This window comes from Fusarium falciforme, chromosome 10 (genome assembly GCF_026873545.1).
Source record: "Fusarium falciforme chromosome 10, complete sequence".
In the NCBI taxonomy this organism is placed as follows: domain Eukaryota; kingdom Fungi; phylum Ascomycota; class Sordariomycetes; order Hypocreales; family Nectriaceae; genus Fusarium; species Fusarium falciforme.
The window spans coordinates 3,244,323-3,269,279 of record NC_070553.1 but is presented as its reverse complement, the minus strand read 5'-3'; the positions used below and the strand labels follow the sequence as shown (position 1 = coordinate 3,269,279).

At 51.1% G+C, this 24,957-nt stretch overlaps 10 protein-coding genes across 10 annotated transcripts; 5 read left to right on the top strand and 5 right to left on the bottom strand.

Moving 5' to 3' along the window:
• Positions 1 to 129: 129 nt before the first annotated feature.
• On the top strand, positions 130 to 2,762 carry NCS54_01290700 (Quinate repressor protein; the record flags this gene model as incomplete). The annotated part of the gene is made up of 2 exons (XM_053158129.1): positions 130 to 2,484; positions 2,541 to 2,762. 2 exons carry the CDS (start codon positions 130 to 132, stop codon positions 2,760 to 2,762), a joined length of 2,577 nt encoding a protein of 858 aa, XP_053014104.1.
• A 324-nt stretch (positions 2,763 to 3,086) lies between these two features.
• Positions 3,087 to 4,034, top strand: NCS54_01290600 (Shikimate dehydrogenase; the record flags this gene model as incomplete). Its single annotated transcript, XM_053158128.1, has 1 exon — positions 3,087 to 4,034. One exon carries the CDS (start codon positions 3,087 to 3,089, stop codon positions 4,032 to 4,034), a length of 948 nt encoding a protein of 315 aa, XP_053014103.1.
• Positions 4,035 to 4,300: 266 nt separating this feature from the next.
• On the bottom strand, positions 4,301 to 5,054 carry NCS54_01290500 (Hypothetical protein; the record flags this gene model as incomplete). The annotated part of the gene is made up of 2 exons (XM_053158127.1): positions 4,301 to 4,874; positions 4,927 to 5,054. 2 exons carry the CDS (start codon positions 5,052 to 5,054, stop codon positions 4,301 to 4,303), a joined length of 702 nt encoding a protein of 233 aa, XP_053014102.1.
• Positions 5,055 to 5,507: 453 nt separating this feature from the next.
• On the top strand, positions 5,508 to 5,942 carry NCS54_01290400 (Catabolic 3-dehydroquinase 1; the record flags this gene model as incomplete). Its single annotated transcript, XM_053158126.1, has 1 exon — positions 5,508 to 5,942. One exon carries the CDS (start codon positions 5,508 to 5,510, stop codon positions 5,940 to 5,942), a length of 435 nt encoding a protein of 144 aa, XP_053014101.1.
• Positions 5,943 to 6,885: 943 nt separating this feature from the next.
• Positions 6,886 to 8,487, bottom strand: NCS54_01290300 (Hypothetical protein; the record flags this gene model as incomplete). The annotated part of the gene is made up of 1 exon (XM_053158125.1): positions 6,886 to 8,487. One exon carries the CDS (start codon positions 8,485 to 8,487, stop codon positions 6,886 to 6,888), a length of 1,602 nt encoding a protein of 533 aa, XP_053014100.1.
• A 636-nt stretch (positions 8,488 to 9,123) lies between these two features.
• Positions 9,124 to 10,294, bottom strand: NCS54_01290200 (Homeobox domain-containing protein; the record flags this gene model as incomplete). The annotated part of the gene is made up of 3 exons (XM_053158124.1): positions 9,124 to 9,202; positions 9,250 to 10,162; positions 10,210 to 10,294. 3 exons carry the CDS (start codon positions 10,292 to 10,294, stop codon positions 9,124 to 9,126), a joined length of 1,077 nt encoding a protein of 358 aa, XP_053014099.1.
• Positions 10,295 to 13,522: 3,228 nt separating this feature from the next.
• On the bottom strand, positions 13,523 to 14,335 carry NCS54_01290100 (Hypothetical protein; the record flags this gene model as incomplete). The annotated part of the gene is made up of 1 exon (XM_053158123.1): positions 13,523 to 14,335. One exon carries the CDS (start codon positions 14,333 to 14,335, stop codon positions 13,523 to 13,525), a length of 813 nt encoding a protein of 270 aa, XP_053014098.1.
• Positions 14,336 to 15,086: 751 nt separating this feature from the next.
• Positions 15,087 to 16,763, bottom strand: NCS54_01290000 (Hypothetical protein; the record flags this gene model as incomplete). The annotated part of the gene is made up of 1 exon (XM_053158122.1): positions 15,087 to 16,763. The coding sequence occupies one exon, from the start codon at positions 16,761 to 16,763 to the stop codon at positions 15,087 to 15,089; it is 1,677 nt and encodes a 558-aa protein (XP_053014097.1).
• Positions 16,764 to 19,851: 3,088 nt separating this feature from the next.
• NCS54_01289900 (Zn(2)-C6 fungal-type domain-containing protein) lies at positions 19,852 to 22,146 on the top strand (the record flags this gene model as incomplete). The annotated part of the gene is made up of 2 exons (XM_053158121.1): positions 19,852 to 19,938; positions 19,987 to 22,146. The coding sequence occupies 2 exons, from the start codon at positions 19,852 to 19,854 to the stop codon at positions 22,144 to 22,146; spliced, it is 2,247 nt and encodes a 748-aa protein (XP_053014096.1).
• A 350-nt stretch (positions 22,147 to 22,496) lies between these two features.
• Positions 22,497 to 23,382, top strand: NCS54_01289800 (Hypothetical protein; the record flags this gene model as incomplete). Its single annotated transcript, XM_053158120.1, has 4 exons — positions 22,497 to 22,520; positions 22,578 to 22,958; positions 23,007 to 23,145; positions 23,195 to 23,382. 4 exons carry the CDS (start codon positions 22,497 to 22,499, stop codon positions 23,380 to 23,382), a joined length of 732 nt encoding a protein of 243 aa, XP_053014095.1.
• Between the last annotated feature and the right edge of the window lie 1,575 nt (positions 23,383 to 24,957).

Sequence of the window (24,957 nt, the reverse complement as noted above, 5' to 3'; positions counted from 1 at the left end):
CAAATTCGTCGACTGTTGCAAGCGAAAGACTTGCCATTGGGAACAAGCTGCTGAAAAAGTGAGAAAACACCAAAGAAGAGTGCCTTGAGAGTCAAACAATTGTCAGGCGTCGGCTGCTCTCGTGAAGAAATGTCAACCACACCCAGCAGAGCTTCGCGGCTGCACGACAACTCACCATCGACCCCATGCCCAACTCACGTCATCAACGAGCCGGGACCCTCAAGCGCGCCGACTTCCAGAGCGCCAACTCGTCCTCAATCCCCAACAGCCCCAACATGCAGTGCGGCTAGATACGATGCTGGCGCATCTATCGCTCTCGTCGGCATGAGAGGAACCGGTATGTCCACGCTAGCAGTCATGGCCTCGAACGCCTTAGGCTTCCGACTCCTCGACGGCGACCAGTATTTCTACAAACTCACGGGTCTATCGCGAGCTGCGTACAAATCCGCTCACGGCATCTCCCAATACCGCCAGGAGGAGCTGCGACTGATGCGGTCCATGCTCTTTGATAATCCGACGGGCGCGGTCATTGTCTGCGGTCCTGGTGTTGTTGAGGGGACGGGCAAGGAGTGGCTCGCAGAATACTCAAAGAGTCATCCTGTCGTATACATCGTGCGAGACGCGGAAGAGATCCAGCGGCACTTGAGAGTATGGGATGTGGCAACTATCAAGAACCTCATCCGTCGGACGGGGCCTGCTTACCGGGGCTTGTCAAGCTTCGAGTTCTACAATCTCTCGGACATGTCACTCTCCGAATCCGAGCCGACCTCTCTCTCTGGTAACCAGTCCCCGAGGTCGCTTGCGCTAAAGAGCGTTGAGGAGGACTTCCTCCACCTAATCAACGGGGTCATGAGACGGGACGGCCAGAGTTGCAAGTACAGGGCCCGCCACAGCCTTTCTTCGCTGCCACCAGAAGCAAGGGGTTTCACATACGCCCTGACGATGCCGCTGTCAACGCTCGAGGCCCTGGGGCCCAAGTTCCGTAGTGTAGACATGGAGGCGGACGCACTGGAACTCACAATCTCTCTGTCTGAGCTCCGCAATCAGGGGACAGTTTTTGACGATGCCGTGGCAGACCGAATAAGCCGGCTGATCTGTGTTGCTCGGAGGAACATCCGGCTGCCGATGCTATACCATATACTGACCGACGATTCCTGCTCTTGGCGAGCTGACGGCGTGGAAGCCATAGACCAGGACGCGTACTTTAGTTTCCTCCACCACGGCCTGCGACTGGCACCGGAATATCTCTGCGTCGACCTCGAGTGCGACGAGGACAAGATTCGCCACTTAGTCGCCTGCAAAGGGGGGACAAAGATACTAGCACATTATACAGAGCCCAACCCCGCTGCTCAGGGCTGGAACTCCCCAGGACGATGGAATCTGGTCCATCGTGCGCAGGAGCTGGGATGCGACATGATCCGAATCTGCCAGGAGGCAATGTCCACAGCCGACAACTTTGCAGTGCAATATTTCCTCCACCAAATCAAGACCTCTGAAGAGCGCACGATCCCCGTGATAGCATACAACACAGGCCGCCTGGGACGCATGTCCTGCTCCTTCAACTCGATCCTTAGCCCCGTCACACACCCTGTCGTCCGGAGCCTAGCTCCAGACTGTTCATCAAGCCCCCTCCTCACAGTCCAAGAGTCCCAAAAAGCGCTCTTCTCGTCGTTCTTGCTCGACGCGCAGTATTTTGGCATCTACGGAAACAACGTCTCCCAGAGTCTCTCGCCGGCCATGCACAACGCCGCGTTCCAGCTGCTTGGCATGCCGCACCGCTACGAGGTCTTTTCCCACGACTCTCTGGATGAGCTTAGGGGACTGATCAGAGACCCTAACTTTGGAGGGGCGAGTATCACGGCGCCGTTCAAGAGGGAAGTGATTCCGCTGGTAGACTTTATGAGCCGTGAGGCGAGGGCCATTGGCGCCGTCAACACACTACTGTCGCTGAAGGCACCGACCATGGACTCTCTGCTGGATAGGAACAGGGCTGGGCCGACGGCGGCGCTCTTTGGAGAAAATACAGATTGGATCGGTATTCACACTTGCGTTCGCCGGAATCTGTCTCCCATCAACGCTGTCAAGCGCCGGACAACTGCTCTCATCGTGGGTGCAGGAGGAATGGCTCGTGCAGCGGCATATGCTCTAATTCGGCTTGGAGTCGGGACCATATTTGTCCACAACCGCACCGTTCAGAGGGCAGAGGAGCTTGCGAAACAATTTGATGGCAGGCCTTACCGAAGTGACAGCCAGGATAAGAGGGATCCCTGTGGGAGAGGCAGAAGCAGCGAGAGCCCCGACCACGGCGCAAACCCCACGTTCAAGGTTATCGGCTCAAAAGACGATGTCTGGCCGGAAGATTCGAACCCCCCGACGATTGTTGTATCATGCGTCGCTACCTGGGATCTTGACGGATCATGCTCTGTCAACACGAGCATCCCGCCCGACTGGCTTGCAAGCCCGACTGGCGGAGTTGTGATTGAGGTAATGTCTAAGGCCTCTAATCCTATATGTATATTTAACTGACAGTGTTTTGATAGCTCTCCTACACGCCGCTGGAGACCCCGTTGCTAAGGCAAGTCCGGGCTATGAGTGATCGGGGATGGATAGCTGTAGATGGTCTTCAGGTTCTACCAGAGCAGGGCATGATGCAGTTTGAGATGTTTACAATGAGGCGGGCTCCTGAAAAGCTGATGAGGGATGCGGTGTTCCGGGCGTACGATGAGAGGAGAAGTAGGGTGATGTCTTCTAAAGCGTCATAAGACATGGATACCATAAAGCATAGCCACGAGTTTACGGGAGCATTCTTATAGGCAGTATAAATCTTTAAACTTGAGATTGAAGCAAGCTATGTTTCTATAACAGTGAAATAGTCTACGCTGGGTGAGGAGATGCGGGCGTGGGATCGTGAAAGCGTGAGTTGGACCACTTCCGGAGCGGCAAAGGTCTTTCCCACCTTGCCCTCGGTCCAGATTGACGCCGCGACTGGCCACATTAGACTGGAAATGGACCAATTTAACTTCCACGTCTTGGGATCTCACCTACTTGCCTATTCTTAATCCTTGTCTACTGTCACCTTGCACAACATGGATTTCGATACTCCCACGCAGTCGAGCAACCTCGGTCTTCATGATGGATCTGTGACAAACTCTGAGGCCACACCATCAGAAATCCAGGCTGTCGAATCAGCAAAGCAGTTCTACATCTTTGGCTACAACATCTCCCACTCTTTATCTCCCGCCCTCCACAACGCCGGATTCCAAGCCCTCAACCTTCCGTACCACTACCAGATCCACGAAAGCGAACAAGTCGACGAGAATGTAAAGGAGATCACCAGCCGCCCAGACTTTGGCGGCGCCTCGGTGACCTTCCCGCACAAGCTTCAGATTGGCAGCCTTTTGGATTCCGTCTCCCCTCTGGGAGACAAGATCGGGGCCATCAACACTGTCGTTGTCAAAGAGTCGGGGGGGGAGAGGATACTGCACGGGGATAATACAGATTGGATCGGCATTAAGAGATGTGTTGCGAAAGTAGGAGTCCAAGATCTGCAGTCGTCTGCAGCGGTGGTGCTTGGTGCAGGAGGAGCTGCCAGGGCGGCATGCTATGCTGTCCAGACCCTAGGCATACAGGAGCTCATCATCGTCAACAGGACGATCTCAAAGGCGAAGGACCTAGCCTCTCAGTTCTCCGAGTTACGGACTCGAACGTTCTCGTCTCTAGAGGAGGCCGCCGCGGTGGAGGATGCAGCTATAAGAGTTATTATAGGGTGCGTACCCGCGGATGATCTCGGAGAGGACAAGATCCCCGGCGGGCTGTTCGAGGCCGAGAAGGGAGTTCTGGTAGAGATGGCGTATAGGCCGCAGGTGACGGGGTTGATGACGGTGGCGAGGAGACACCTAGGGTGGAAGATCTACAAGGGGGTTGATGTGTTGGAGGAGCAGGCGTATGCGCAGTTTGAGCTATGGACGGGGAAGCCGGCTCCGGTGGAGGTGATGAGGGCGGCGATGCAGGCGAAGCTGAGGGCGAATATTTAGAATAGAGGTTGCAGTTTGACGAGTTGAAGTTTTATTTGCAAATACGAGGATTACTCGAGTCAAGATCATCATCAAGAATATAAGAATTGTCGCCTCACACGCTGACGCAAATCTAGGGGCAGACATTCTCAGCCTCATGGCCCCCCTCTATCCCGGCTACTGTATCGTTGCATCCCTAACAGCACAAAGTCAATTGCCGATACTCATAGGAAAGACTCGAATCATAGAACTGCTGATCAAGAATCTTATCGGATTTATTGACAATTCTAAATCTCAATTTGCTCCCCTTCCAGCCACTGCTTCGCCTGCCAGTACAGCAAATCATGCTTCTCCAGATTCGGCGTACCAACATGACACCTATGCCCCGGCATATCCAACAACACCTTGACCCCCATCGTAGCCTCTTGCCAGTATGCGAGATACCTATACCCAGGCGGGTACCCCTTTAACCTCTCCTCGTCTACCGCCGGGAACCTCGCCGGGTTCGCCAGAATCATCTTATCCTTCTCGTACCAGTGCCGCACGAGCTGGGCGCCCCAACGGCTGCCTATCTTCTCAAAGAAGAAGCAGAACCGGCAGTCAGCCTCAACGTCAAACTCTGCGCCGTCGACCTCGAAGCGCTGGGTGATTGTCGCCTTGAGCTTGGTTACCGCTCGGGTCGCCTCGGCGTTGATGTCGGTGCTCGTGCCGTGGCACCGGTGCATTATGAAGGCACCCTTGTCCATACCTGCCTTAGACGCGGCGATAAAATCCTGATAGGGGACGCGGCCGGACCAGGTGGTGTAGACGTGGGCGCCGGGGTGGAAGATCGATTCAAAGTTTTCCCACTCGCAGGAGTCTCTGTGGGAGCATGTCATCATTCATGATTCTATTAGTGATGGTGTCGCCTTGCCTGTATGATGGCCAGCCCTCGGCGAGCTCTCGGAGCTTTAGTCGCTCCAGGACAAGGTGGTCTGGCCCATTGTTGCGGATGGCGGCGGAAGGTCTTGAGCCGATAGGGAGGCTGTGCAAGTCAACCATGATGAACAATTGAGACTTTATTGAAATGTCAGAATGTCTTGGAAAAGGATATATGAAAAGAATAAATATGTCTTGCTTATACAGCAACGAGAAGCTATGGTTGGGAATCTTTCGAGGACACAAACCTCATCTGCAGCCTCGCCTTCAAAGGAAAAGATCCCAAGGATTTAGGTTCCAAGCGTCCAATGATGCCATAACGGAAGATGGAATATCCCTGTGCCTGTCATCCCGGTTCCGCGGCAAAGCTACCGCCGTGGACCTGGTGAGGCCGAAACGGCAGAGATCTTAGCCGCTCAAGTGAGATCTCAGAGAGGGGTTACAAGTGGCAAAGCAGTCACAGGTGAAATGATCCTGTCACACTCCAGGGTCTAGAAATCAGCTTAACTTCCTCATCCCATTGGTATCTAATTTGCCATCAACTGCTATTATTTACCAAAGCATTTCACTACTACCATGGGCCAATCCATCCTCCTAATCAACGGGCCCAACCTCAACCTCCTGGGCACCCGCGAACCCCATATCTACGGCCACACCACCCTGAAGGACCTGGAGGCAAGCTGCAAGGAGCATGCCCAGTCTCTAGGAGCTGATTTGCAGTCCTTCCAGTCCAACACAGAGGGTTCCATCATCGACCGCATTCATGAAGCGAGGGGCAAGATCAACGTTATAATCATCAACCCTGCTGGATACACACACACAAGCGTCGCCATCCGGGACGCCCTAGCTGGGGTAGATATTCCGTTCATTGAGTTGCACATCAGCAATACGCACACAAGGGAGAAGTTTCGGCATCACAGCTACCTTAGCGATAAGGCGGCGGCGGTGATCATGGGGTTTGGGGTGCATGGGTATAAATATGCCATTGATCATGCTGTGAGGAATTTGTAGCAGTGTCTACATCACGAGGTTTGGCGGTGGATGGGTTGGGAAAGGATTCTGTATGAAAATAGAGTCCTGAATTACACCAGTTGCGTTTCGGTGTTGGGGTTGAGGAGCCAGGAGATTACGCAACGTCTAGAGTTTGCAGGGCTAGGGGCTGAGTATATCACATGCATGTTGCATAATAGTTTAAATAGAGTTAACTAAAAACGTGGCACAGTACAGCCTATATGCCCAGAGTTCGGCTATTCGATAGCCAAGAGAGAACTGGCGATCCCAATAACCTGAAGAGGGTCGTTTGGGCGGTAATGAACTCATTCTAAGACCTGCATGAGGCTCATCGATTGACATACCAGGGGAGAGGCCTCGCGAAGCATGGGTCTCGGGTCTGCATCTCTCCGCCTTTTCGACCCCTCGATGCCCACGCATTCATCAATCTCCCATCAGGATAGTGCCCTGACGTTAGAGATGCCCGATAGTCCGATGAAATCTTGGCAGTGGGTGCAGCAGAGTGCCTGTAGTGTTTTGGACAGTTCATCGGGGTTATAAAGAATCTGGGAACTCGGGTATCTCAACATGGATCGTGAGTCCCATCGTGCGAGCTACAATATTCAGTAAACTTGCTTCTAGCTGACACAGCCAGTCTCCCTTCATGTACATGACCTGGCAGTCATGTCTCAGTACCTTGACAGCACTTGAAGAAAGCAAGGGTTGACGCCGTGTGTTAAGTTGTATGTGGCAGTACGTACATGATTTCACACTTCAGATTGGGTTGAAATAGCTCTGATGCTCATTAATAGCCTCAATGTTTCGAGATCCATTCTGTGCAGTCTCTTGGCTCCGAGGCATCAACCCGCCCCTCTACCAACTCCCGGTTAGCCAGTTACTACCTCAGTTGGTTCCACTGATCTTGCCATCAAACGCCATCTTTCTTTCCCCTCCTCCCACTACGCTACGCCGATTCCTCCAAGCCATCGGATGCCTGCTTCTGATCATAGCCGACAAGGGCTAGCAAGGCGTTGCCCCCAACCGTCATCGCAATCTTCTTGAAGTAGACAAAAGTCAACCAGTTGTCGGGGGAGTCCTCCATCCCACGTATGCCTTCACCCAACTGAATCCAATCTCTGATGTCGTCATCGGTCATGTTGAAGTCCTCCTTGAGTTCAACCATGAGCTCGACTGCATTCTCTGGAGAGGCAGACCCCGAGACATCTACGGCATCCCATTTGTCGTTAACCTCTTTCTCCAGTTTCTCGATCGCCTCCTGTCGGTGTCTTTCAACTCGCTGGATCATCGAATTCATGACGGACGCCTCCAAAATAGGGAGCTTGCTTGCTGCTTCGACCATGGCGCGTGACGCCTGCTGAACATCGTTCTTCCATCGCTGACTATCAGAATTCTCAGCCTCCCGGTACGCGAAAAGTCGATTTATCTGCTCTTTGATTGCAAGGGTATCATGAATACAGCTGTCCGGAAGTTCCTTCAGGAGTTGTTCGATTCGACGGAGAGCAGTCACCGTCGGATCGTCTGACTGGATCAAACTTTCGACCTCGGTCTTGATCTGAACCGATGACTGGAAATCTACTTCAATCAGCTTTCGACCTTCCTTGTTGAACTCACCAAACCAAGCCCACAGTTTGTCCCGGTACATCTCTGGGATCAGAGGAGCTGTTTGCGCCGTGACCTGCTGCTCGACCTTGTCTTTGAAGCTGGCACCATCGACGCGACGGTCTCCCAGTTTGTCAAGCCATTCCCGATTGATAGAGACCCAATCTTCACTGGTGAGATCCTTGCGAACAGAGATAAAGCTTGTCGAAGAGGGGTAGGGAGCCAATGCGATGAGGTCAGGTGTGTTGATGAGGCCTGGTCCCGGGAGAACTGACGCGGGTACGGCAACATCGGCAGGATTAAAAGGTTCGTCATCAGGCCGTCGTCCGATGAGCATAACCTGGTATTCTTTCATTGATTCCCACTTGTCGATGGAGCGTCCGAGGTAGCGAAACGTGTTGTGGCGTGCAAGAAGCTTGGCGTTGTCTCCCCTCATCTCAGAATAGCTCTTCATGATGTAGAGCATGATGAAGGGAGGAATGATGAACTGTGCGGCTGGAACAAATATGTAGTTTCTCCATGTCTTGCACATTGCACTCGCCGTCTTGAGAAGCTCGAATGTCTTTCTCTGTCCAGTCCACCGTGCGAAGGACGCTTCGAGGAAGTGGGTGTTCTTCATCCGCTCGATAATCTTGTTGACCAGCTCGATGTGATTCTCCGGATCTCTCCCAATGAGTTGAAATGCGATTGTGACAAGCGCCTTGCACGTCTTGTTGGGAAACTCGTCCTTGGTCTTCAGAACACTCGCCACCTCGAGCGCAACACTGGCAGTGTCAACCTCATCTTCGCGTCTAACGACCGCGTTGTCGCTCGAGATGCCGATTCCTTTTGCTATGAGACTTCGGGCGAGCTCTTGGCGGTTAGCGTTGTTGGTGGTGTCGTTGGTCGTCTTGGCAACCTTGCGCGAACCCTCTGAACTCTCCATTGAGGCTCTCTTGGGTGGCATGATGAACCTGCGATGCAAGATTGTTAGAAGGAAAATGTGCGGAAATGACTTTTGCTGTTACCTTGCGGGTGAGGATGGAGTGGTTGATTGGTGCGTTGCAGCTGCAAGAAGAGGAGGTGCAACTCGTGTGGATGAAAGAGAGGTGAGGGAGTGCAGGCTGAAAGAGGAGATGATTTGGCGTGTACGAATAAATAGACGGTGGGTCACGGCTTGCAAACGATGCCAGAATGGAGATATCCATCGGAGCTGTGAATCACAGATCTAGAGACCACTCTTAGTGAAGATTGAAAGAGTTTTAGCTACTATCATGCCGCATGAAACCCTTGTCCCTGCCATCAAACTCTGTTTGCTGAATCTAAGCCGCTTTGTGGTGGTGTTATCTTGAGCTTCCTTCACCGAGTAGTGTTGATAAACAAGCAAACGACGTTCATTGCTACTAAGCGGACGTCTTTACTCTTCTGACCATATCACGATGACAGGAGCAATATTAGGGTATATAGGGTATAAACAAACATAAGATCTTGCGTGCTTGGCTTTTATCGCATTGCATCCGTTCATAGGACATGGGCCTTGTGCTCTGCCCTGCCGTTTTCAACGACAGCCTCTCACTTGCCTACCCGATCACCAAACAAAGCATTAGGGAATACCGACGCTCTGCTTGAATCTTTCTAACCATTCGGGGTTATCTGCATGCGTTTGGTTCCATGGGTCGTCACTGTGTCTGGTCAGTACAGTCCACCACGTGACACCACCAGTACTTACTCCCCATATGCTATCCAGCGTGCTTGATGCCGCAGTTCTTCGTCTGTTGGGATATGACATTGAGGGTTTCGTGGAGACATGGTGGAAGATACCCAACGACGCAATTCCCTTCCCAAGCGCTCGTGAAAATTGGAGTCATTGAGCATGTAAGGACTTGTTTCAGTCCAGAATGGTTGGCCAGTCCTAGATTCGGACATAAAGGCAGATGAATTGCCTTCGTTGTTGGCAGCTGTCAAAATGCATTGGCTCGACTCGCAGAGAAGTCCATCGGCAGAGAGTATTAGCGGCTGGCTCGACGATTCTGGTGATTCCGCAGGTGGAAGATGCATACGTTGCCTAAAGCCATCTAACCAGTGACTGGATTCGAGAATCATCTTGACCAACCAATTAGCCACTAGATCATATGACTGCTTTGAGGCGACAGTCTCTATCGTCTTGACTACTCGACAAGCCTCGTGTTGAAGCTCATCATTCTCAATAGTCGTTTGGCCCAACATTTGCTTGGTTTCAACAAGCGTGCGTAATTCAGCCTCAAGGGGACATCCTTCAAAGAGGTTCTTCTTTCCTTTGATTTCCAGAGATGAAAGCTTATTCTCTCGTCGTGATCGGATAGGTCCGAATAGCGCTTGCTGAGACAGGCTGGGGTTTGAAGTGATGATGTCTCGTAGCCAAGATGAAGGTGGGTTTGCTTCAGGCTCTTCCATGGACGACAAGACCTCGGATGCAAAAATAATGCGACACGCCTCGAGTTGTATGTCAGCATTGCCTGGCAGTGCTCCAGTTTCTTCGAAATGATTCTCCATAAAGTGCATCAACTCTAAGCTTAAGAGTTCATATGCAGTCCGAGGAGAGTTCGCCGCCGTGCCACTGCCCCTAAAAGGGAAGGGAGAGCTCCTCTCGGTACTAATAAGATCTACCAATTTGTTAACAACACGCGGCTTCGCCTTCCGAGTTACTCACAAGGTGGGATCGCATTTTCGACCATCTCGAGAATTGAAGCATCAAACCCCCAGTCCCCTTTCCAACTTGCCATAGTATGCCCCATCTTGAAGTGATCTGCTAAATGGTTTACACGGTCTTGCCAAGTGTCGATCAAGCTGTCACATAGTCCACACCGAGATCGTATTCGAGATATCGACACTTTCCAGGAATTCATAGACCACACAACAAAGCCAGCGCCATGAACTAGCCTGAGATGCTGCTTCAAATGGTCCTTTCGGTTAAAGGCACGTTCTTGGCAAGCCGAGGGGTTATGACGCTTGATATGACCATCATCTGGATCATCTTGGCTGCAAAATACACAGCAAAGCTTGCCACTCTCAGGATGGGTGGCCCTCGGTTCTTCCGGGGAGCATATCCACCTCTCAAGTCCCAGATGGACAGAATTTTCATGGCGTTGCCAGTCGTGTTTCTTATGGAATCTTTCGGTGCAAAAGGTGCACTCAAATGGCGTTGGCTTGGGCGGGCCCTTCTTCCTTGGCACTCTTTTTCTCCGTCGTAGGCGGCTTCTACTCAGCCTCTCGTGTGTTTCAGAGTTGGCAGAGTAGGCTGATGAACTTGAACCACCACTAGATGTACCTGCACTACTCATGGAAGATGGATAGAGTACGGGGATGTATGCATTATGCCGTTGTTTGGGTCGCTTGTCGTCAGATATATCTACACGCTGGTTAGGCAGCCGAAGGAATCTGCAACAAAAATCTCACCTGAAGGGCTTGTTGATATAGCACGCACAATGGCCGAAATAGGAGCTGGCTCTTCTTCGGGGGGTGAGTCTACCCATCTCTGCATTGGATTCAATCCGCCTTGGGAGTCTGAACGAGGTATGGGAGTTCCCACTCTTGGAATGTCGATTGATTGATTTTGAGTATGATCGAAAGCTGGTGGTGTATATTGAGCTGCGGCTGACCCCTTGTGCCGCCGGCGTGCGTTGGCCAGCCAATTAGTGAGTTGGGTTTTGTTCAGACCTGTCAAATGTTGAAGTGCCTCCTTTGTCTGATCATCTGGATATGGATCATGACTATGAGCGTCAAACCATTGTTTTAGAATCTTGAGTGCTTCACGAGAGAACCGTGTGCCAACCTTGGGTCCGAGGGATGGGATAGTCCTCCTGCCTGAGGCCAAGGCATCCTTAGTTGGAGACTCGGATCCATGGGTCGGTGCCGCTTTTCCTCTAGTTTCAGCTAGATAAACGTCTTGAGAGGTTGCTAGTTGCGGATCCTGTTCTGCACTGGACAAGTTGCTGTCGTTTGGTTCGCCACTGAAACTCTACGTGAGCTCTTCATCGCACATGATAGGGCAGACTTAACAGACCTTGGGAAGTTATCTGCACCAATAAAAGGATTCAAATCATTTATATCACCAAGAGGACCGAGTTGGTTTGTGAATAGCTCCAGGGACGAGATATTAGTCGTCAAATCACTAGTGCCGTGCCCCGGTGAGTTTGGTCCCAGAACTCGGCCATAAGGGTCTTGAGCGTGCGCTCTTGGATGGGTCAAGGTTCGCTCGGTCCGGAGCTTACCGCTCCTGGTGCTTTCAGGCATCTCAGCAGCTTTCACCGCAATACCATAGGTGTTGCACGTCGCGTCTGTTTCGATTTTGATGTTGCCAAGGAGTGGGTGGCTAGTTTAGCTGAGTCAGAGGTGACGGCGGTTCATCTCACGTAATTCAGGGATTAATCCCGGACCGGTCAACTCTAAATGCTAATCCACCTGGCACCAGTGACTCCTGACCAGCAGTCCAAGATCTTCGGCTTGGCAAGGCGATTCTGTGAATGTCGTAAGGCAACAACTTGATAGTTAGATTTTGAAGGCCAACTGTGCAGTATCACTACGGCTTTTAGCATGGAGCAGCCATATTGGTTCTCGGATGTTCATTCTCTGCCTCTGTAGCACAAACCCACTGTCAGCCACGACCAGCTGGAATGACTGTATTGCGACCAAGCAACTTGGACGGATGCTTTGCATGCGGGAGCCGCGCATGTTCAGGGCTACATTAACTAGTTCAAGGTGAAAATGGTGAAAATTCTTCCCTAATGGCATTTTCTTGGGGACGGTTTTATAAAGAGTACAGGAGGCATGTGACTCTAAATGCTACGCCTTATCGTCAAACAGGGCGCGATGAACGAGCGCCGAACCTGCAACAAGCAGTGGAACGTACTCTGAGTAAACACAGCATGCTTCCGTCAGCTAATAAAAGATCCAGCCCTGCTGCTGGCTACATGGCCTTGGCTTTGACTTTGGAGGCTAAGCACCGGACTCTAGGGGAACCGTTCCAGGTGTATGCTTCCCCCAAAGGCCACGATCTCACTTCTGGTATGGGTGAAAGAATAACGAGACACCTCGTTGCACGGATATCCTGTGTGAGAGCCGGCCCTGTTTTCTTTCACCCATGCTCAAGCGGCGGGTGGGTCAGTTGCGCCCTATTGTCAAAGTTGACCTGTCGACATGTTCAGGGCGCCCTATTGACATCTTTTTGACCGTGATTACTGGTCACACTTTGGTTGGTCTTTTCTCGCTGGAACCCAGAGTTCTCGACACTTGATCCGCGACAGGCCCTTGAAGAATCAGATAAGATTGTGGAAGAGTTGTCTAGAGTCAGACACAAGTTAAGAACCAACCAAGCGGCTAATTTTTCCTACATCGAAGTTGCCCTTGAATGGTTGACTCCCGATAAAGCAGCCAATGCCACCTCGGTCTCATAGCCTTGTACTGGTGACCTATGGGGGAAGTGCAAGGAGGTCTCGGGGTCTCGGCCGCTCGGCTTGACTTCGTCGACAGCGCTGACTTTCAGGTTGTGTGCCCTTAGCCCCAGAACGTCCTTCTTTCTTATTAATAGACTGGGCTATGAATATTATTGCCATACTCCGTCTACGCCCCAAAACTGTCGCCTGGACGCGAGTATTTAATCAGATAGCTACACATTCGACGCTCGTCACGCAGCGATGCATAGAACCATTTCACAAATCAGACCTCGTGATCCATGCCTCGCCGATCTCAAGCACAGCAAACACAGCGTCCCATTACCCTCACCCGCCATTTCAAAAACAAATATTATAACAATCAATTCAATTTATAATTTCTCTCGTTAGTCTTCTTGTTCTTCCTCCCTCCTAGCTCTCGAAAGCTGGTAGGCCTATACTTTGTTTGGAACCTCAACCTGGCAGCCCATTAGCCTGGTCGCGGATACATATAAAGCCAAACGTGCAAAGGAACGTAGCGTGCCAGTAATCTCTTTCGTGTCCATCGGTACAAGTACCAACCCAGAAAGTCCTTTACCTTTGGGTATAACCGCCATCAACCACCAACGCTGATCCGGTAACAAAGGAGCTTCTTCCTCCAGCCAAATAGAGAACACCATCAGCGATCTCTTCGGGAGCCCCCATGCGCTGCATTGGGACTGCAGTCGATATCCGTTCTTCCATCGCCTTCAACACCTCTGGGTTCTTTGTTGTCATCGGTGTCTCCGTATATCCTGGGCAGATGGCATTGATTCGTAGGCCTTCCTTGGCGTAATCCTCAGACGCTGACCGAGTGAGGCCAATGATAGCATGTTTGGCAGCAGTGTAAGATGTTGAAAGAGGGATGCCAACAACGCCTTGGATCGACGAAAAGTTGATGATGGCTCCCCGCTGAAGGGCTCGGCCATTGATCGATGACCGGATGGGCTCTTGCTTCAACATGATCTTTGCAGCAGCTCTTAGCACAAAGAATGTGCCAGTAAGGTTGATACTGACGACCCGATTCCAGTCGGCCGTATGGGCAAAAGCAACTCCGCCCTGATGTTTCATGGCGATGCCCGCGGCGTTGACGACATAATCAATCCTGCCAAACTTCTTTGCGACCTCCTCGACAACTTGGTTGATTCGATCCTCATTTGTAACGTCGGAGGGGTAAATCTCAACAGGACACGTCTTGCCCTTTGACTTGAGTTCTTCTTCAATCTCGGCCTTGACAGCCTCCAAGGCTTCCTGGTTGAGATCGATGAGGCAGAGTCCTGCTGAGCCCTCCCTTGCAAAGGCCTTGGCACATGCTCGTCCAATGCCAGAGGCGCCTCCGGTGATCAATGCGAAGCCGGGAACATCCATTTTGGGTTGTACCGAGAGTGTTGAGTTGATGAGGAGTAATGAGAGGTGATGTAGAGGAAGGAGAAAGAGTACCGTTGCGTAGAAATAAAGAGGTGAAGTAGAGTGACCGAGATGCTGAATGATTTCTGACAAGCAACACAGCAATAGGCATATATACTAGCCCCGGATTCCATGATTAGTAGTCAATATCACCCCCCACGTCGGTATCGCGGCCGAGATCCGGGTGATCTGGAGAGGCTTGCCTACTTCGTTAGTGGGCTATCGCCCCCACACCAGATCTCTGCAATGACTTTCCCCATCAGTTAGGAGGGGTCATGCGGCAGCGTGTGGCGTACTCTGTGTAGATTGACGAGATACGCTTAGAATCGGAGATGGAGCGGCAAGACCGTAGGCATGGCGGGATGTCGCTCCGATTCGAGATCAAGGAGGGGTTATCGTGTATCTCAACGTCGAGATACGCAAGTCAGCGGCAGTTCTTCCACGCAGTTGCCGACTCCAGTGTGGACTCAAGTGTAACTCAATCAAGTTACTGAATTGGCAGTCCGATGCGGAATGCCGGGGTAGGTTTATCGGTAGGATAGACATCCGCTGCCGTGTGGACGAGATGCCATTGTTGATGGCGATGGCCCTTCTCTTTTTCGCCAGGGTACCGATCACAATTGTAGGTAACACGATCAATTCGAACCAAAGGATACTGTCCAAGATATTTGAATCAACGCTACAAGTTTTATCTTCAACTGCGGTACTAAATCTAGGCAAACACAAACCCCTTGTAGCCCAGCTTTCTGACCTCATCACACCGACGGCGGAATTCGATTGCACTCCCACTGTACCTCGCCACGTTTCTAACCGTCTTGCCTTTGACGTTCTTGTTGACACCAGTCATCCAGCTGTCAATCTCGTTCATGAGCGTCTGGCTCTTGCTGCACTCGACAACGTGGTCTGTCCACTGATCAACAGACTCTTGGGTGGGCTCGACGTAGTTGTAGTTGTTGTCCTTGCAGTACTGCAGCAATTTGGAGATGACCCCAACAGCAAACTCGATGCTGCGCGTGGCATTGCCAAACGGTTGGTGAGGGCCAAGAACCATGAACATGTTGGGCATGTTGTGAACTGTCATTCCGAGGAATGTGCTCGGCCTGTGATCAACCCAAATGGCCTGGTCACCCTTGGGGCTATCGCTGGTAGCGATAAGAGGGCGGTTGTCCTTGCCATGCCATTCAATAGCACTGAAAGCACCTGTGATGGCATTGAAGCCGGTCGCGCAGATCAAAATGTCCAACTTGTGCTCTTGGCCATCATTTGTCAGGATGCCAGTTGGTGTGACTCGGTCAATGGGCGTCTTTTGCAGATCGACAAGGTGCACGTTGGGCTTGTTGAAGGCCTCAAAGTAGCCACTCTCCATTGGAACACGTCGCGTGCCGAAACCATGGTTCTTGGGGATTAGACTCTCTGCCACAGCGGGATCATTGACTCGCTGTCGGATCTTGTCCGCCATGAACTTGGAGTACAGGCCATTGGCGTGACGGTCTGTATAGGTATCCGAAAAGACGCCCAGCCATTTCCCAAATCCGGGTGCATTGTAGAGCTTCTCCCAGTGAGCAAGGCGCTCCTCATCCGTCACCTCGGACGACTTTCGAGGATCAGCCTGATGCATAAAGCCAGACGAACTTTCAGCGCAAATCTTGAAAATTGCATCGTACTCTTTCTTGAGCTTGTTCATCTCCTCAAGCGAGATTGGCGAATTGCGTAGCGGAGCGGACCAGTTCGCCGTGCGCTGAAAGACGTTGACGGACGCGACGCTGGGCTGCTTGGAGAGTTCCGTAATAATCTGAATGCCTGTTGCGCCTGTGCCGATGACACCGACGCGCTTGCCAGCAAAGTCGCGGCTGATGTCGAGATCTTTTGGCCAGCGCGAGGTATGGAAGAGCTTTCCTTGGAAGTCCTCAATACCTTCAATCGCAGGGAGCGTTGGGGCGGAGAGAAAGCCCATGCAGCTAATGAAGAAAGTCGTCACATATCGGTTGCCGGCTTCGTCGGAAAATGTCCATGTCTTGTCTTGGTCGCTCCATGAAGCCTCCTTGATGGTGGTGTTGGATTGAATGTCCTTGTACAGGTTGTGTTTTTCGGCAAAGTGGGCAATGTATTTGTGGGTGTCTGGCTGGGCGGAAAATGCTTCCTTCCAGTGCCACTCATCAAGAAGCTCCTTGTCGAATGAATAGCAGTAAGAGAGCGACTCGGAATCGAACCGGCATCCAGGGTAAGAGTTCCAGTACCAGGTTCCTCCAACATCAGGGGCTGCGTCAATAACCTTGACCCTCCAGTCGGGGAACTGCTTCCGGATGTGATAGAGGGAGCAGAGGCCAGAAAGACCAGCACCGATGATGAGAACATCAAAGGTCTGTGTGGTTTGCGGTAGGGAACCCATGTCTTCAAAGTGAACGTGATAAGAACGATAAACTTTGATTCACTTGTGAAGATTTGTTGATACAAGGACGGAAGACATGAATACTAAATACAATGCGCTATCAACAGCCCTTTGCCTCATTACTTGCCATGAATATGCCATTCGACCCTTTGATGGACCTTTCCGAGCTTGGCTTTCCTATCACGACAGTGCGTGCCTTGCTGGCTGCGGGGGGGTTTGCCACAAGATATAACTTTCCTCTTTGGCCGAGACCCACAGTGAACGCCAAGGAGGGAAGCCGAGTGATGATCAGCCGACCTCTTTATCACTCAGCTGGGTTGACCTGCCCAACACCATGAACAATGAAATGGTAGCGATATCAGTCTTATCATGTTTATCGAGCATTTCCTGGAGAATGCAGCATTTGGCAGCCTCGATAATGCCAAACATCTCGGCATCCGAAGTGACAACCAGCAAGTTCCGGGTGGTGGAAGAAATGGGGCGTAATTAGTGCAGAACCTAAACTGGCTGGGACCTCGCAGACAAGAGGAAGAAAGTGGGCAATCGAGATGTTTCTCACCTGGCAGAGCAGTTGATGTCGGAGCTGGAGAACACAGGCGAACCACGGAGAATCTCCCTATCTACGGTTGCCGATGGCCTTTCCTCTGCTCTCGCCTCCAACCGATAACCTTATCCAGGCCGCCTCGTCATCAAACACGCTGCACTCAACGAGCCGCGTCCAGGGGCAGACAAGGATCTCAGAAAGGAAGGTTTTCCCAATCATTGTTAGCCTCCTCAAATTGCGGGGGTGGATCCGTTCCCCGGGTCTAAACCGAGAATGGCTCTTATCTCTTTGAGTGCGCGAAGGCTCCCAACGCGTACCGGACAGGGGTTTGATCCAATCAAAATAGAGCTTACGAGAGGTACTTCTTTTCCCACCTAAATTCTATGGTGATATAAGTCAAAGCAGTACGATGAGTTACATAGTACAACATTACAAAGCTCACAGCCATACCTTAATTTGGGCACCTTCCTTTTCCCCCTGTTCCCATTAATCTCCCCCAACGCCTTCTCTTTAGCTTATGACCTCATAACACCACAGCGATGGCCCTGACAGGCGTGATAGGCAGAGCGCTTGGTGCGGCCTTGATAGCTAAGCTTATGGCCCGGGTGATTGAGGTCTTCGTTGCCGGCCCTATATCTCTTCCTTCTATGAAAATCAGGACTAAAGGTCGCGATGAGGGCATCTACAAGGCAGCCTCGCCACGCCTCTTGCGACTTATATCTCTTCCAACTTGGGCTACTATGAAGTTAAAGAAGATAGCTATTGATAAGGGCAATGTCAAATAAGAAGGTCCAGGCTAGAGCCTGCTAAGGGCCCTGACGAACGCGGTAATCATAGCCTAGCGATGCCCTTAATTGGTCTCCTCGGTCCATATGATTTATTTCATCGTTGTAAGTAGCAGCAATAGAAGGAATCTCGAATTGCTTCATAGCTTCCTTACTAAAAAAACACTGTATCGGCCGTGCCCGGGCTTCTATTATATTTGGCCTCTTCCTCTTCCGGTTAACGCGTTTATCGCCCTTGAATATAGAAGTCAGGAAGAGCACGAAGGCGTTATCCTTCCACGCGATTTAGTTAACCTGCTAAGCCAAGGGACAAATTAGTAAGAGAAATATAGCTAAATCTATCTAAATTCCTTGCCTTGTGATCAACTGTTGGGGCCATTCGAAGCTCGCTAAACCAAAGAAGGTTACGGCCGGCAGTGTTATCAACTTTGAGCTATATAAAGGGCTTGAAGATACCATAGTTACGGCGGGCTGTGCCTATGGCCCCGTGACCTAGCCATCAAAGATATATGAAGAGATTCGCCGATAAGAAGAGGTTATCAATAAAGACGTAATATCTGGCTTTTGGCAGCTTATTAACTAGGGCAATAACCACGCTTTAAGTCAGATTAAGAGGCATATATAGGTCCTTTCGTCTCTAAATGCATAGTTAATAAGAAAACTAACTCTTCTTCCTTAGCTACCAGCGCGGCTTCTTAGGGAGACCAACAGGTCCATATCTCTTCTTCGGCTAGTGCCAAATCCACCATAGGAAAAAGCCCTTCTGGGCCATAACCCAGGTCTTAAAGCCAAGGGGCGTAGGTTTATTTAGGACCTTTATTATCTCATATAACCTCCCTATAAAGCAGGTCATACACTCATCCATAGCGATATTCATGCCCGGGCTCCATAGCTCGAGAGACGCCGCTTATAGGTACTCAGACCAGTCATCCACGGCCTTAAAGACCTTCGGAAGGCCTATATCGGCGAGGTTGAACGGGTTAAAGACTCATAGGTGCCGTTAAAGAAGCTAGAACCTATCGAACGTCATATATTAAATAATCGAGTGGTTAAGGCCTTAATGCCCCCGATGAGAAGTCTCCTAATAAGCGCAGAGCCTTGGTTCCTTATGAATTCCTATATAAATTAAGATAGCAAGCCATACATATACCTCGGCGACAGAGGTATCATGCCAGCCTCTAAGCCAGGCTGCCGGGCGTAACTAACGGTCTCAGAGCAGGCTTACAATCTAGCTATTAGTATATTAGACCCATCTTTTAACTAAGGAATAAGGTAGGAAGAGCTAGAAGAGCTATAGGGGCGTATGGGGCAGTGGCTTAACCTCAAAGTCGCGTAAAGGCATCTCTATTAGAAAGAAATAAGCCCCGCAGGTTATGGCCGGGCTGAAGACCGGCCGGCACGTAATATCATTAGGCTGCTCGCGGCGGCTATTTTCCTCTATGATATAGCTACTTAAATCAGAGGCGTTAAGTGCCTCGCCGGGAATTAATTGAGAAGTCATAGGTCTCTTTAAAATGATTTCTATGGTGTTTTAGCTATAATTCCTTTCTGAGAGACCTTCCCGTACCCCGCCCATACCCTCGTCATTACGTGAGAAAAAGTGGGTCCGGTACGCGTTGGGAGCCTTCGCGCACTCAAAGAGATCTCTGCGCTCTGACGAAAGCCCACTTGATGCACATTCCCACATGAACCCGCCGACTGCGGCATATTCATCATCTTCAACAGCAAGTTTTATCATGGAATAGATCCCCTTTCGAAAATGGCAACTCGCACGAAAAAGACCATGGGACAAAGCACCAAACGAGTATGCACGCGGAGGAGCCGATCCTTTGGCGGATGCGTCACGGTTCGTGGGCCCAGTCCCCGTTATCTTCCTCAGCTAATTCATCCATAGTGTAGAAGTCGTCGCATGAAGTGCGATGAAGGGCGTCCAACTTGCTCAATGTGTAAAGTCTCTGGCCTTGCATGTGGAGGTTACACAAAAGACATCTTCTTCGACTTTGAGGATGGTCCCATGACTGGGGTTGGTCGATTTCGCCGCCCCTTGCTTACCGAAAGGGAGCGTGAATGCATGAGCCAGCAGATTCTCGCAGACATTCCTCCAGCATTGGCAACTTGGCATCTTTCTCAGATTGATGATGAATGCGATGGCGCATCTCCAACTAGAGATATCCAAATATCGCGCGGTCCGTTTGGGGCTTTCAGAGTCACCGGCGATCCAACGCCACCGGCTTCATCAGATTTGCCATCTCTTCCAGAGGAGGTTTCAACAGTACATCAAGACCAAGATGTGTTCCCTGGCGGGGAGGAGTCCCTTCCCCAAGATGATGATGGTCATGTGGACTTTGTATCACCATCCATAGAACTCGCCACGTTATCCCCGAAATTATCAGGGCGCAGAGGTCGACTATCTGGATATCAGACCCCTTCTGGTTCCAGAGGGGACTGGCTCAAAGTCCTTGACGGGATTCCTATGGTCGACTTGCTGGATATGGCCGGACACCTGGAGATTCCCGAGTGGTGGGACACTATGGGGGTTGAGGCAATAGATCCATGGGCCGGGGTCTCACACACGACCGATAGAAGGCCTACTACGACGTCTCACCATCAGCCTACCCCAACTCCCTCTTCGAGTGGACTTCAGATGTCGCGAGTGGCACCTAACGACTCTCCAAGCTGTTCCTCTTCCACCCCAAGCTCAGGGCCCGTTTCCCTTAGTCTCGAGAACAACGTTCCTCAAGATGCCGTCTTCTTGCTGAAACACTATGCTACTACTGTTCTCCGAGGGTTGACGCCTTACCGTCATAGCAAGACACCATGGCATGTGCTATTCTTACCCCATGTGAAGAGTTGCTTGGCAGCTCTGACTCTTGGGGAAGATATGGACAACGCAAGCCTATGTGCCTTCTTCGGCACATTAGCCATCAGTGCTTTCAGTCTCGGCGGTATCTATAGCTCGACAAGATGGTTGGATCAGGGCAAAGCATACCACCAACGTGCCCGCCTACACGTTCGGTTAATGCTCGAGACCGCATACAACATCCCCAAGACAGCCAAGTACAAGTCAATACTCATGGCTCTCCTCACCATGGTGCAGATTTCTGTTCTTTCCGGGAACCGAGACGATGCAGAATACTACTTGCTGGAAACAGAGCAGTTCATCCGCCTCAGGGGTCTCAACCGAAGAAAGTCTCGAAAGGTCCGGCTGCTCCACCATTGTTACGTCTTTGAGCGACTTTCCCATGAAAGTACCTTTACCGAGAGTGGATCTCACTTGGCTCATCGCAGCCGGGTTCGTGAGACTATCGAATCAAGCGGCGCTGTTGCATACAGCCAGGATAGCCTGTCCTTCCGCCTCAGTGATTGGAGTAACCTCGATGTGGAAATGCTCAGGGTCAAGGGGCAAGAGGAGGGCGAAAACGACTTGCACCTCGAGTGTCCTGGCATCTGGTCTGCCACCCTTTACCCAGAAATCTTTGGCATGCCAGAACTGCATGTTTTTATGATATCACTCATCATTCGTCTTGGGCGAGAGAAGAACGGTGGTGACGAGCAGAAGGCGATACCTGGGGTTGCTTTGAAGCAATTCCTGGGCCGTGCAAATGCAGTCGAGCGATGGGTCAATCAGCTGCATTTGCTTCAGAGATCCATGTGGATTGTAGAGGCACCCGCTGACCCAGAGAACGAACAGTCCGTCCCTCTCCTCAATATCTTGTCCGACACGATGCAGCATGCGCTCGCCGTGTATTTTTACCGCACAGTCTATGACCTAGACACCAGCATGCTCCAAAAACATGTGGTCGGCGTGCGCGACTGTCTTCTGCGGTTTGATGCCTCGGATGCCGGTATGGGATATGGCTCTCTGAGGTTGATCTGGCCTGCGTTCATTGCGGCGCGTGAAGCAGATGATTCTGAAATTCAAAGCTCATTCTCTCAATGGTTTGAAGATTCTGCGCGGCGAAGTGGTCTGCGTATCTTTACAGACACGAAGGAGCGGATCGAGAAGGTCTGGGAGGAGAGAGGTTTCGCGAATAGCAACATTGTACTCGGGTAGAGGATGTCTAGATACCGCGGATAGAGAATAAGGTATTTTCATGCGTTACTTTCCTCTTTTTGATGTGGCCAAATCGTTCTACCTTCCGCAGGTGATCGTGCAAGTTTTCAACTCGTTACACAACCGCAACGCCTCATTTCCTCTTGGAGATACTTGCCTGTTCCAGAAGAGGATATTGGAAAGAATGCGGGGAAGTCATTCTGTGGCAGGCTCGCTGACGACATATCTGTGACGATGCATCCACGTGAAAGGTAGAAATGAGGCTCAACAGACTTTCTTTCGGATCACCGTCGCCAAACTGCTTCGATCTCATTTTCCTGTCACAAGCTTGGCCAAATCCCACGCATACAATGGCTTCTTTCCAGGGCAAAGTGGTGAGTCCCCTGAACCAGAGGCAATTGCTCTTCTAGTGCCGTGTTAACCTGCTCTAGATTGGCATCACAGGCGCCGCCTCTGGCATGGGATTGGCTACTGCCCAGCTGCTGGCATCTCGTGGTGCTATGATCTCCCTTGCCGACATCAATGAGGATGCTGTCAAAGCGGCCAAAGCTACATTGGAAGGCAGTGATCAGCACATATATCATGTCGTCGATGTCAGCAAGAGTGCATCCGTAAACACATGGATCGAAAAGGCTGTCGAAAATTTCGGAAAGCTTGATGGTGCTGTTAACATGGCCGGCATCATCGCCCACGCAACTCCCGTTGCCGAGCATAGTGATGAGGATTGGGACCGAACCTTTGCGGTTAACACGCGAGGCGCTTTCAACTGCATCAGAGCTGAGCTCAAGGCCATGACTGCTGGTGCTAGCATTGTGAGCCTCAACACATTCAACTCAGAACCAAACTGATATGCTTTCTAGGTCACAGCTGCGAGCGTCTTTGGGCAGTTTGGTGCGCCAGGAAACGCTGCTTACTGTGCCAGCAAAGCAGCCGTGATTGGACTCTCGAGAACGGCAGCCAAAGAGAATCAGCACATCAGAGTCAACTGCGTTTCTCCGGGTAAGTCTGCAGGATCCTTCAACTGCACAATGGCTAACCAACGTGCCAGGTTCTGTCAACACTCCCATGTCCAGGGGCGAGAATCCAGAAGATGTGAAACGTGGACTTCAAGTCACTGCCCAGAAGAGGAGGGCGGAACCGATCGAGATTGCACATGTCATCGCCTTCTTGCTCAGTGATGAGGCATCTTTCGTCACAGGGGCCGTGTATAATGCCGACGGAGGATGGGTATGCTAAGGGTAGACGTAATAGCGTATTTCTCGAAGTTGAAAATACTGGACAAAGATGTTTGCCTGCCTTTCGTCGTTACAAGTTTGGCTCGTCGTAATTGCGGATTCGAGATCAACAGTCCGTCCATAAGTGATCCGCATATGATGCAACAAAGATGAGGATTTTCCGAAAAGTCCGTCCTCGCGGAACGAGCAACATTTATCGCCTGATATCAAGTTTGTCACATCAAACCTAGACCATCGAATAAGCGTGTCCCTTGATGGGCACGGACTTTACCAACAAGCTTCAAGTAGCCGTGCTTTACGAGAATCCCCAAAGGCCAAATCAGGCCATGCACTAGACGAATGGTCGCTTCCAGAAGTGGCCGGGGTGGCCGCCTGGACACAACTGGAGCTAGAGGATCATCCGTGCACCGGAGCTCTTACCGAAGCGCCTATCGGACGGGACAGGGCTGTCCTGCGATGATCCGACACTGCCTGTAAAGATGGGGGTCCCGCTGCAGGCTTAACCAATGTTGGGTAGGCATTTGGAATGGGTATCCATAGGGTTGGGACGGGTCAAGATGCCCCTCACGACAGTTCTTCTGGGCGTCTGGCAGTCATGAAGTTTTGGTAAGAACCAGTTGCCGGTAGATGAACCATGCGATTCTAAGTTCTATGAGGGTTGCGGATTATCTTGACCATCTATCTTTCCTCTCAGAGGACTTTGATCCTTACTTTCAAGACGAAGTTTGGACATTCAGCTTCAGCGTACTCTCCACATTTGCTCCGCAAGTGCGTCGCTTACCCTGAACCTCTGCGAAAATCATCGTCGGGGGTTTCCCGTCCAGGGCTGTTAGCGAGAAAATGGGCCTCACATCGCTCTCTTGTCGGCCTTTACACATTGATCACTTTACACGAGCCCTCCTTGGTCTGTTTTGCCAAGGATGCCTCGGCATTTCCTCCCTTCAAGCCAGTGCATGCTACCATCCTCACAGCAGCCACTCCCCGCGATCAGTCTCGGCATCAAAGTCATTGTTACAAAAGTAGTAGAATAAGATCATGGGGTATTCTTAATAGAGTACGTTCCTTTCAGGTAAAAATGAAACCTACCAAAAATCTCTTGCTTATTTCCCAGATGCAACAACAGCCCGCATCTACAGTAATATCGTGACTGTCTTCTTCAGGCAGCTCAGTGTACACCAAAAAGGGATGATCTGATTATCGAGAATCGCAGTCGGAACAATGGGAATGCACAAAGATGCGGGCCTCCACAGAAGAGGAAATTCCTGACCCGAGTGACAGCCCAGCCAATACTGCACGGACATGCCGTGGGGTGGTCCGTCTCCACGCTGGTCATCTCAAAAGTCGCTTTCCGAGAGTCTTCCGCGATTCTTCGAGGTCAAAACGTGGGGGTTTAGCTACCGAGCATGACTCCAGGGATACGGATCGACTAAAAGGGAAGTCGATCACGTCTCGGTTAGGTCTCAGATTCAAGGTCCAGTTTTCAGACAGGACATGGAGGTTTGCAAAATGATGCTTGGCGCGGATAGCCCGGCAAAAGATAACTTCTTTGTGGAAACTCCCACTCGTCTGTGAACAA